The 13,021-nt window shown below is 35.8% G+C and overlaps 1 protein-coding gene across 4 annotated transcripts in view; it reads left to right on the forward strand.

The window, feature by feature from the left end:
* ZNF143 (zinc finger protein 143) overlaps positions 1–13,021 on the forward strand; it is a 58,520-nt gene that overhangs the window by 19,686 nt on the left and 25,813 nt on the right. For all 4 annotated transcript variants that reach the window (XM_006203514.4, XM_006203515.2, XM_015238578.3 and 1 more), the window contains exons 6-7: positions 1,279–1,475; positions 2,004–2,078. In XM_006203514.4, the coding sequence (XP_006203576.1) occupies positions 1,279–1,475; positions 2,004–2,078 (272 nt within the window). The remainder of the gene's footprint in view (positions 1–1,278; positions 1,476–2,003; positions 2,079–13,021) is intronic.

Consider the following 13,021-nt stretch of genomic DNA (forward strand, 5'->3'; position numbering starts at 1 on the left):
TTTTGTATTATTACCATATTTGAAAAAACCTTTATCATGTTTCTTTCATACAAGATTTCCTGGGTAGTAACTACTCTCTGAATTGACAGTACTCAATAACTAGTGCATGAGGCATATTACAAATTTATATTAACCTTGTAAATGACAGCGTTTTGTGGCAAATGAGCACATCTTTTCCCAATGTATCTAAATGATTCACTCTTTTAATTGGGCCATCAAGTAATCCAGTAGCCTATTCATTATTTCTGTCCCAAATATATCTTTTCCTCTTAATAAATTACCATGTTTTGGTTTAATTAAAAAAAAAAGTCTTTAGCAAGGTCCCTTCCCCTTTGTGTTGGTCTTTAAAACTGAATAAAAACTTTAAAACTATCTGAGGCAAATATGGCAAAATGTTTATGTGTATTAACTTTATGTAGGGAGGACCAGGGGTTTGAGGTGGAATACGTAGTAGCAGTGAGCCCAGCTCTGCAGCCAGACTGTCTAGGTTCAAATCTGGGTCTGTCTTTTAGCTGTGTGACTTTGAGCAAATTATTCAACCTCCCTGTGCTTCAGTTTCATCATCCATAAAATGAGGATTACAGTAAGTATCCACGTCATAGGGTAGTTGTGAGGATAAAATGTACAAACATGTAAAGCACTTGGAACAATATTTGTTACATGGTAAATGCTCAATATTAATAAATATTCGCTCTTGTTATTTATAAAATATTTTATTATAGAATGATTGTAACATGTTTTAAAAGACTGTTGTGAAACCAGAGGAGGAAATTTTTTCAAGTTTAGAATATTTAAATTTGCTAGTAAATTTATTTATTTAAAGTTGAGAAAAAGTGAACTCAGTTTTTTTCTTTAGCAGTGGAAGTTCCTCACAAGTTCATTATAATTGGCTAGATTTATTATTTCACAATGCTCTAAGAATATTGGTATGGTTATTTAGAGGAGGAGAAAAAAACCCATTGAGTCATACTGTTATGAGTTCAGATCCTGGTTTCTCTACATACTGATTTTGACTGTTAATTATTAGTTTTTTTAATTTCTTTGGTCCTAAGGAAAGTGAGTTTGTTTCCCCAAGCCTCAATTTCTCGTTTGTACAGTAGTATGGTAAATATACCTGCCCATAGAATCGTGACAATTGAATGAAATAACACACATAAAGCACATGGGTCCTGCTCATAGTAGCTACTCAATAATCGAGTTCATTCCCTTCTTGCTTTAAATATGTAACTGTTTATCAGACTACCTTTAATTTAATATCATTCTCTTCCACTCCCTCAGATAGTTATGACCAGAGTGCATTACAGGCAGTTCAGCTGGAGGACGGCACCACAGCTTACATCCACCATGCAGTGCAAGTCCCGCAGTCTGACACCATCTTGGCAATTCAGGCTGATGGGACAGTGGCAGGTCTGCACACTGGGGATGCCACAATTGACCCCGACACCATCAGTGCTTTGGAACAGTACGCAGCAAAGGTACAGCATTTTACAATGTGAAGAACTTCCCAGATCTTTCATTAAAAGAAAGGAAAACAAAAAATAAGACATTAGAAATTCAAAGTAAAAATTGGACAGCATCAAGAAGACCAGCATTTATCTTAAAAGAAGTGAACAGTAGAAAGAAATATTTGAAGAAAAATAAGAGAATGAAGTAAGAGCTTATAGAAGAGAAATGGGTGGCAGATAACTCACAAAAAGTTACATTCAAGGAGAAGTGCCGTAATAATGAGGTATAGCTGGAACTGCTTATCAATTAAGAAGTAGAATTAGAGATTGGAAAAGGTGAAGGAAAGTCTCAATTACGTTTTACATCAAAAGGGCTTTGTTTTTCCCTTCATTGAAATTATACTGTTTGTATAATTTAAAAGGTTTCCCAAAACTTTTTATAATGGAAATTTTCAAATATACGCAAAAATAAATTATAATGAATCCCCATGTACTTATCTCCAGCGGAAACAATTATGAGTATGTAAAACTTTTCTAAGCTTTATTTTATTCTTACAGGTGTCCATTGATGGAAGTGAAAGTGTAACAGGTTCTGGAATGATTGGAGAAAATGAGCAAGAGAAAAAAATGCAGGTATGTAAGATTACTATTTTATATAAAAATCTCTTTCTCTTAGCATTTCTAGGTCTTTCCATGGATGAAAGCAAGAATAGTGAACTCACCTCTCTAAGAGAATGTTACTAATTCAGAAAAGCAGTGCATGCTTTAGGCAGTAGCTTTCTCAAACTACGTCAGGGCTCAGAATTCAATATATAGATGCAAGTGCACTAAAGAAATAGAAATATCACAGAAATCCAGATGAAGCTCGTGTTCTGGAATCCAAGGCAGTTTTGGAGATCAGGTGATCTTCTGTCTGTCCCACCCATGATAGTTTGTGAATTCTTTTTCTAGGATTTCACCTTTACTGTGACTAACTAACCCTCACTACTTTGCTTTCTATGCTTTTTGTTTCTTCTGTTTACAACTGATTCCCTCCATACTTTGCAACTTCCAGAGAGAAGGTCCAGCCTAGCTAATTCTCATTGCTCCCCCTGGGCAAAGCTGTTTCTACTTTTTGTACTGGACTGCTTCCTGGGATGCAGATGGCCACAGGTCGGCTTCCCTTGATTCAGATGCTCACCCTGGGTCCAGTCATTGGCTACCCACTTACCCAATAATAGCCTGAAGCAGCAGTGCCTCTCCAAGTCTTGTAGTTAAGTACAAAGTAGTCACAGATACATTTTAGGAGATCTGCAAGTCAAAATTCAAGATTCTATTTTGAATTATGTGTCTTTGTGTTTGTGTGTGTGGGTGTTCTTGGAGCTTATATAATCATCGTAGTATATTCTTGCTTTAACGATCCACCTTTTGTTCTCAGCAGTTATCTCTAATATTTTGCTGACTGCTCCCTCAGAGTAGTTTTTTGCATTCTTCCAGGTTTTCTCTTGTGTAATTCCTATTCTAATGTTATTGCTTCAGGGCCACACTTCTTAACTTGAGCATTAGCATCATTACCTAATGCCTTTGAGTAGTAGGGGGTTATCAGGAAGATTTTACATTTATAATAACAGTATGTAATAAAATAACAGGAGTCACTGAAATCACTGGTAAAAATATGATGCTTTTAAACATTGCTGAATAGCCAGTATTTCTGTTTACCATCTGAAGAGATGCTGTTAAGTGGCAGTAATATAAACCAGTTTGTAATTCACTAAGCCCATCAGTTTTGAAACTGTGTGATTCTTGGAAAATTTTTCACATCTTTGAATTCATAAAATGAGACTTTAATATTTTTTTATACTGCAGTATGTCAAATCAGATCTAAGTCAGAGTTTACTAAAATGCAAACACAGTGTAAATATATACAAGAGGGGGGAGGGTGTAGTTCAGTGGAGAGTACATGGTTGCACAAGGTCCTGGGTTTAATCCCCAGTACCTCCATAAAATAAAAATAAAAATGAAAATAAAAATAAAAATCCCCCCGCAAACAAACTACACAAGAGATGTAGGTCAGTGCCTTGGAGTGGCCCAATAGAGTTCTCTTATTAGTGACTAACAATTAGATTTTTAAGTAATAGAATATTTTTAAAGAAAGATGTTTGTAACAACACTTGTAATAAACTAATATAGAGTAGATCTTACCAAAAAATGAGTGAATTTACCATTGGGCCATTTAACATTATAATATACTATTTTCATAAAATTCTGTTACCATCAATAATTTCTGAACCCAGAAATGTACTAGGAATTCAGAACCACTGAAACAGAATGTCATAAAAAGCCCCATTACTCTTTATCAGCAGACATATGCCCATTTAGTGTTTGTTCCAATAGACAAAGAAAGAAGAAAGTTGAATAGGATTTTTGTTTTGACTGTAGCTTTTTCTCCTTTGCCCTTTGTACTTCTCCCTTACAGAATAGATCTGCGCTGTCCAAGATGCTAGCCACATGTGGCTACTGAGCACTTAGAAGGGTGGCTAGTCAGAATTGACATGTGCTGTTAGTGTAAGATAAACACTGGATTTCAAAGACTTATAATGAAAAAAAGAATTAAAATATCATATTAATAATGTTTCCTATTGATTACATGTTGAAGTGATAATATTTTGGACATATTGGGTAAAATAAAATAATTGCTAAGATTAATTTCACCTGTTCATTTTTACTTTTTAAATGTAGTTACTAGAACATTTTAAATTATATGTGTGGCTTGCATTTGTGACTCATACTTCTCTTCATTAAGTGCTAGACCAGAAGTTCCTGAATCTTCCATCCTCTAATACGACACTGAGTACCATAGTCGAAGTTGAGGGCCCAGTACATGATATTAAAAGGTCAAAATATCCCCGAAGAACCACTGCAAATAAGCAGCACCTGTAACTTCATGGCTTGTCTTTCGGTGTTCCTCCTACTTCTGCCAGAGTTGCTTAAGAAGTTGTAACTCTGTGCCTGGCTGAACTTTAAAGAGGTCTGTAGGTAATGCAATAGACTTTTTTTGCAGTCTTCTAAGCTTTAGATTTTTTTCATTGTGAGAGAGTTTAGAGCTCTTTCTTTCATCTGTAACATAACATATTAGTTGTGCTGCTGAGCTGATCTCTTACTTGAAACCAGATTTCACAAGAAAGACCTAGAGCATCTGTGCTCATGGGAAGACAGTTTTGCCCTGTAAGGGACATTTGGTAGTGTCTGGAGACAATTTTGGTTGTCACAGTTGGGGGCATCTACCAGGTAGATGTCCTACAAGGCATAGGACACCACCACCTCCACACCCCCTGCCCCCAAAGAATTATTCAGAATGTCAGTAGTGCTGAATTTGAAAACACTCATCTAAAGTACTCTGTTTAAGATGCCCAGGTGTTCAGTTGTAAGAACTGTAAGGATGATGGAATGAGTGTGTTTTGGGGAGACTATGACTACTGCCATTGCTCTCATGCTGCACCACCCTAGTTAAGCAGAAAACAGTATGATAATAAAGTGGTAATCTGTAATAAAACAAATCTGAGTTAAGTTTCCATTCTATTATGTAGTAGCTTTGTGACTGAGCAAATTACCTAACTTCTCTGGATCTGAGAATTTTTTTATCAGCTAAGTGAGAATAATCATCATTTGAGAGTTTCATTTGATTAATATTTTAGGTAATACATGAGAACATAATTTGTAACTCTGCAAGCATTACATTATGCAGCACTGTCGATTCTTTATGTGTTCTGTTAGAATCCCAGGCCCTTTTTTGTGGTTTCCATTAGTTTTGACTTCATTTAAAACTAATTTTATTTGCATTGGAGATCAGAGTCCTTTGGCTTGGCAGTTTTAATCAGAGCTGTAATAGTTGGACAAGACAGAAAGCTAGTCAGGCTTGCTCAAGAAAAAAGAGATATGTTGTACACATACAACAGAGCTTACAGGAAACTAAGAGCAGGGGTGTGGATATAGCTCAGTGATAGAGTATGTGCTTAGCATGCACAGGGTCCTGGGTTCAATCCCCAGTACCTCTGTTAAAATGAATAAGTAAATAAATAAACCTAATTACCCCCCCCCAACAAAAATAAACAAATAAATAAAAAGGAACTAAGAGCAGGAGCTGCTGAACAGCTGGGCTTCACAGGAACCAGCATTGCAAAGGAGTCAGGACTGGAGGCTGATCTCACTCCCTTTTCTTCCTTCTGTCTTTTCCCGTGGCACCTCTGTTCCCTTCTTTTCTCTGCAAGCAGGCTGCTTCTGTGTCTTCACTGAGTTTACATTTGGTTCATCACAGTCATGCTTTCTCAGGTTTAACATCCACAAGCAACTCAAGATTTCCCTTTATTTCTTAGGTCAAATTCTTAGGTTTCAGGAAAGGAGACTCTCTGGACTCAGCTTGATTTTTTTTTTAAGCCAGACCATATAAGGTATAGGTCACTGGCCAGCCTCAAGATACACCATCTTCTCTGATTAACAGGGTTTATGGCTAGGGTGGCAGATTCTCCCAGAACATGGGTTGGATAATTACCCCAAAACCTGTTTGGTAGAGACAGTTTGAATGTGGATCATATTTCATATATATATTTGCTGTACTTTTATCTAGCTATGTGATCTTGAGCAAGCAAACCTTGCTTTTCTAAAGCTCTTTTTTTTCTCACCCCTAAAAGAAAGATATTGAATCCGTGGTTATTAGTCAAAGGCTAACATGAGGTTGAACTGTGGAGCTGTTGAAAAGTAATCCATGACCAAGACCAGCTTCCAGAGGTTTGATCAGTAGATCTGGGATGGAACTGAGAATTTTTTTAAATTAACATTTTTAGTGTTTGGGTTTTTTTTTTTTAATTTAGAGAAGTACAAAGGAAAAAACCCAAATGATCAATTATCTTACTATACAAATAGCTATTGTATACTTAAATAAAAAGATAATCGTGTTTATATTTAGAAAATCCAAATGGTAAAGAGAGAGAAAAATAAAAAGTGCAGTGATTATCTGCACCACTACCCAGTAATCATCATTTAAGAAATGTGTGGTGGGGTTTTTTTTGTTCTTTAAAGTCTTCCTGGCAATGCTGACATGTCCCATGGTTCCCTAAGGTCCCTCTGTTGCCACCCTCCATTTTTTTTGAAGAATGACTGTTTTTTCAATCCTCAAATAAAAAAAAAACCCAATCTCCTTTTAAACAATTAGTATAGAAGCAAATTAGTTCTTTGGTAGCAGGTTTTTATGAGGTTTTTAAAAAAATATATTTCTCAAATTTCTCTTAATCTGTAGTACATCCCTTCCCCTTTTATCCTTTTTTAAAAATTGAAGTAGAGTCAGTTTACAATGTTGTGTCAATTTTTGGTGTACAGCATGTTTCAGTCATACATATACATATGTATTTGATTTCATATTCTTTTTCATTATAGGTTACTACAAGATAATGAATATAGTTCCCTGTGCTCTACAGTATAAACTTGCTATTTAACTGTTTTATGTATATAGTTAGTATCTGTAAATCTCCTACTCTCAATTTGTCCCTTCCCATCCCCTTCCCTCCTGGGTAACCATAAGTTTGTTTTCTATGTCTGTGAGTCTGTTTCTATTTGTAACTAAGTTCATTTGTGTCTTTTTAGATTCCACATAAAAATGATATCATACGGTATTTTTCTTTCTCTTTGTGGCTTACTTCACTTAGAATGATGATCTCCAGGTCCATCCATGATGCAGCAAATGGCATTATTTTATTCTTTTTTATGGCTGAATAGTATTCCATTGTGTGTATGTGTGTATGAGTATACATTACATATATACATATGTATATACACACACACCACAACTTCTTTATCCAGTCATCTGTCGATGGACATTTAAGTTGTTTTGCCACACTTCTGTAATTCCTTTCTTGAAAGAGAACATACTTTTAAATATAATTCAGGTTGCTTTCATTTTATCCTCTCCAAAGAATGTAAATTGTTTACATCCTAATATACAAGTTTATATCCATCAAATAACAGAAGTTATATCTGCCATGTGCATTCGGCTATTATCATAAATAGAATTTATGTCCCAAACCAGGCAGCAAAATGCTCCAGTTATCCTCAGCCCTGTCAGGTCTCTCTGTGGCTACAGAAGCTCTGCCAGTTAGTTCCACTGGGCTGCAGCATCATGAATCCTGTTGGGCTAATAGCCTGAGCTCTAGCGCCAGTCTCCTTTAAGTCCTACTTCCCAGTCTGACCATGGACAAGTTACATTACTTAACCACTACAAGCCTCATTGTCTTATTTGTAAATCATAGGTAATATTTAATCCACTGAGTAGTCATGGACTCATTTAATCCATGAGTCATTACTGAAGTTACTATAAAATTCAGTCTTAGACCCAGCCCTCTATTTACCACTGGGATTCTCACCTCCTCAGAATCCTAGAATGTTAAAGCTAGAAGGGACTTGATATTATCTATATTGTACAGTCGTTTTTAAACTCTAATTTTATGGGGGTCATAGGGTTTCTTTGAGGTCCTTCAGGGACTAGCAAAGCTGAGCCAGCCACACCTGCCTGGGCCAGCAGCAGTAAGAATGCCTTTATCTGTTTTACACAGTAGAATGCTGTGTAAGATTTCATCCAGCAAAGGATTTTGACTCCTTAAAAAAGTTTAAAAAAGAAAAATTACCACTGATTTCATATAATATGTTCTTTACTGAGACAGGCAAATAGGCCCTGAATGAGTTGCACAAGGTCACATAGTGAATTTTTGGCAGAGCTAAGGTTATCTCTTAATTCTCAGAAAATACATTAAGTATAAATAGTAATGAAGTGATTTTCTGTAAATGGTTTTAGAAGCTAATTAGTATTTCACCGATAGCTTCTAAATGGCTCTTGAGACATTTCCCTTACGATAATATATCAGGTTGTTTTTCTTTTGACAAGGAGTACGTATATCTGATACTTAAATACCTGTTATAGCTTTAGCTTATTAATTTAGCTTTTGAATTTTGGATTCTGTCCATTTTGCCCGTAAAATATCTGCAGAATCATCTATTGCTTTCTTTTCCATTAGTCATTGTTCCGGGCTGTTTTTCATCACTTCTTCCCTCAATATTTATGATTATACAAACTTCTTTTAGTCTTCTTGCCTCTGTTGTCTTTCACTTTGTTCCACACCCATTACTGGAATTTTCTTTCTGAAGCACAGAGTTGATCTTGGCCAATCCCTTAATTAAAATTTTTTCACGCCTGCCTTTTACTTTTGTTATCTAGGTTGCACTCAGAATGGCACCTAAAACTCTTCCCAAATGTCGTCCTAAACTTCCCTTTCTTTTTTGTGGTATTTATTCTGTTATACGGACATAATGCTCATTAAGTTTCCATTTCTTCCAGACACACTTCCATACTTTTGGTCATGCTGTTCCTTCTGCCTGGACTGTTCTCTCTTCCCCTCTTTTTCAGCCTCCAAGTTTTACCTCTGCACAGCTTGCCCTAACCTTCAGCTCTCCCCACTTTTTAATTTAGTCCCCATAGAACTTTGCATAGACTGCTGTGATAGCAATTACATATCTTTAAATTTATTTATTTTTGGGTTTTTTTGTGGGGAGGGAGGTAATTAGGTTTATTTATATACTTATTTATTATTTATTTTAATGATGGTACTGGGGATTAAACCCAGGACCTCGTGCATGCTAAGCATGCGCTCTGCCACTGAGCTATACGCTCTCCCTGCAATTAGTATATTCATTTATTGGACAATTTCACTAGCTAGAATGAGAAAGAGCCCTACTAAGGCAGGGACCATATCTTATTTATCATTGTATGAAGTAGGTACTTAACCAGTCATTTGTCAGACATTTATTATTTCAGAATTTCTGCCATGGAGGAGTTGGGGTGGGTGGAAAGGGAAGTTAGTTTGGAAATAAGATAAGAGGAAGGTGGTAGACACAAAGCAGATTCCAAGTAGAATAAAACAATTTATTCAAGAATTAAGAAGATAAATGTTAACTGAGATTGAGACATAAAGGGCTTTACAAGGAAACATTTCCAGTAAAAGGGGAGAGAATCCCATCCCACTCAAACATTCTGTGTACGGAGATGAAAGCCAGAGAGGTTTTTTGACTGTCTCCCTTGGCTACTTGGAGATTTTTCCAAATGTTGTATGCTGTTGGGCATTACTGTTTCATTGGTTTTCTTTTAAAAGTTTCATTTTGCTGGTTTGGTGTTGCTGTAGCTACTCATCCTACTATACTTTGTAAGGATGCCTTTAAGCCAGGTCTGTTTTGGATAATTAGAGCTACTAGTGGAAATAGTTCTGTTGCAAATACCCCTCACTAATAATGCTCATAATGCATCAAATGCTAGTGACGTCAGCTGGTTTAGAAAGAAGAAATTCTGTTGTTACCACCCTCCCTTCCCCCGTGCTGGCATGCACTCAGAGGCCTCAAGAGTTCTTCCTAAACCGGAGCTTCTGCCCCCCATGTCACTCACTACCCGGAGCTCTTGAAGCATACAATGCAGACATTAGAATGGGAGCAGAAACAAGCATGTTTTTGGAAAACATTTTCAGTCCTCATCACAGGTTATGAATTCAGTCTACTTTATTGTTTTAGCTTAATTAAAATAGGTAATTGCTATCACAGCAGTCTATGCAAAGTTCTATGGGGACTAAATTAAAAAGTGGGGAGAGCTGAAGGTTAGGGCAAGCTGTGCAGAGGTAAAACTTGGAGGCTGAAAAAGAGGGGAAGAGAGAACAGTCCAGGCAGAAGGAACAGCATGACCAAAAGTATGGAAGTGTGTCTGGAAGAAATGGAAACTTAATGAGCATTCTGTCCGTATAACAGAATAAATACCACAAAAAAGAAAGGGAAGTTTAGGACAACATTTGGGAAGAGTTTTAGGTGCCATTCTGAGTGCAACCTAGATAACAAAAGTAAATGTCCATTTTGTGCCAGAATTGAAGTTTTCTGATAAATTGGCCTAGGAGGGAACAACAGAAAAGATGCAGATGTGGGCCTCTCCAGCCTGGTCTGAAGGTGTGAGCTGTGGGACTTAATCTGTTGGACCTGGGAGATGATAAGTACACTCACTTCCCTGGTGCTTTTAGAGAGGAAGAGGAGGAAACAGCAAGAAGAACTCTTTTCTTGTCATTTGGAGTCTCATTTCAGTTTATTTCTGCCTTTAGAACTAGTGTAAAGTGTAATTCCAGTGCTACTAAAAAATACACACTAATATATGTACATTTAAAAAGTACTAAATGGAAACACACCAAGATGTTAACAGTAGTTTTCTTTAGATGATGGAATTATAGTTCACTTGAACTTTTTCTCTGGACTCTTTGCTGTGACAGCCAAATTCCTCCAATGTATATATATTAATGTTACTGTCAGAAAAATTACTAGCGAAGTTTAAAAATAGTAGTTAATTTTTAAAGGATTCATAGAGGCTCTTCTGGTTCTTGGAGATAAACAAACTTTCTTATTCCAACTGTTTATTTCCTTTTCTTATAATTGAGATATATTTCACATACTATAAAAATTTACCCATTGAAAATGTGTAACTCAATAGGTTTACTGAATTCACAGAGTTGAACAATGATCACAACAATCTTAATTTTAGACCTTTTTTAACACCATAAGTGAGACATTTAGTTCCTTTCAATTCTGTTCATATATTTGGTGGTATAAATCCTTTTACCCAGCACTGTGAGATTTGAAGGCATATATGACATAGGCTTTGACTTCAAGGAGCTGTTACACTAATAGAGAAGAGAAGGAAATACAATTATCTTTAAAATAAGACAGTGGGGTCAAATTCCCTGCCTGTGATGTAAGCTAAATTATTACAGATATGCTGAGGAATTGAAGAATCAGCTCTGTTTGGAGTGATGAGAACAGGCCTCTTGTTGGTAGGGGGATGGAATTTCCTAGGCAGAGAAAATGTAGAACTGTATCATTTTTTTGTAAAGATACTTTTCAATCTATAAGCCATTGGGAATTGTGCCTCCATTTTTTCTAAATGTTTTAACAACATAGGTCTACTTTTATTCAGAAAATTATGATCTGAAACATTTAAGGGAATACACTGCAGTACATGAGCATGGATAATTGCTAGCTTACAATTTAGCAATTACATCAAGATCCACTACTTGTTTTTTAAATGATTTAATGGTTACGAGGAAGAGCCTAAGGCAGACTCTGTATAGCCATCCGTGTCCACGTTGGGCATACTGAACCACTGTCCTGTATACTGTCATCATCTAATACAGGGCCTCTCTGTCCTCCCAGCCTTGTTCTGGCCTTGGGAATTCCTCCACAGCCCCCACTCCCCACACTCCAACATTTAAACGTGTACTGCTATAGTAGATCATTTCTCAGCATGGTGAGGACCTGACCATTCCCAGGGTTTAGATAGCTATATTCCGAAAGAATAGAATGATTTTTTTTCAGGTTTTTTTTTTAATTGAAGTATAGTCAGTGTACAGTGTTGTGTCAATTTCTGGTGTACAGCATAATGTTTCAGTCATACATATACATACATTCGTTTTCATATTCTTTTTTATTATAGGTTACTACAAGATGTTGAATATAGTTCCTTGTGCTATACAGTAGAAACTATTTTGTAAATAGTAGTTAGTACTGCATATCTTGAACAACCAGTTTATCCCTTCCTATCCCCAGTAACTATAAGTTTGTTTTCTGTGTCTGTGAGTTTGTTTCTGTTTTGTAAATAAGTTCATTTGTGTCTTTTTTTTAGATTCCACATATAAGTGATACCATTTGGAATTTTCTTTCTCTTTAGAACAGAATGATTTTTAAAAGCTATCTTAAAAAAATGAAAGCTATCTTGTCACAAAGAAATAAGTTTTTAAAATATATCTACCCTAGAAAACACTTTATTTAATATGTGTTATTCTGTGAATAAATTAAATCTATTCAGTCATAGTTCTGTGAGGATTGAAAATACCTGGGTTTACTTTAAGATGGAGGAAACACTCATTATTTAGAAACTTAAATATTTAGTAATATAGGTAAAAATAATTTTTGTTTATTAGTCCTCATACTGGAATCAGATTCTGTAAAGCATATTCATTTCCTTAAGAATGGGGATTTTTTTTAAATGGGGATAAAAAGCAATAGGCAATTAAAAATATATTTATCAAATTTTTATTTACCAAAAATTCCATGTTGATATGCAAGTGGTAAGGTGGGACAGAATCTCTTTTGGAAATAAGAGAGTTCTCTTTAATGGAAACCAAAAAGATTCAAACAGCTCTTCAGAAAAAAAGCCATTAGGATCATCTATTTCATTTTGTTATGCCTTTTATTTTCAGATTTTTCTTTCAGCCTTTAGCGTCTGTTGTATCTCTTCAGTCATGATGATCGTTGCTCCATTATTTTGAAATTTTTATGATATAAAAATGCTTTTGGCACAGTGATTTTTGAGCCATGTGTGACAATGTGTACAGATAAGATTTGGCAGCATTGTCACCACATGCCCATAGAGTAGAAAGTCATTCTTCAGTTTTCATGGTATTTTAATTTCTAAAAGAGATGATCATCTTTAAAAAGCCTCTGACATCAGTGCCCTTGTTTAAAGTCTTGGACAG

Source organism: Vicugna pacos, chromosome 10 (genome assembly GCF_048564905.1).
Source record: "Vicugna pacos chromosome 10, VicPac4, whole genome shotgun sequence".
Lineage (NCBI taxonomy): Eukaryota > Metazoa > Chordata > Mammalia > Artiodactyla > Camelidae > Vicugna > Vicugna pacos.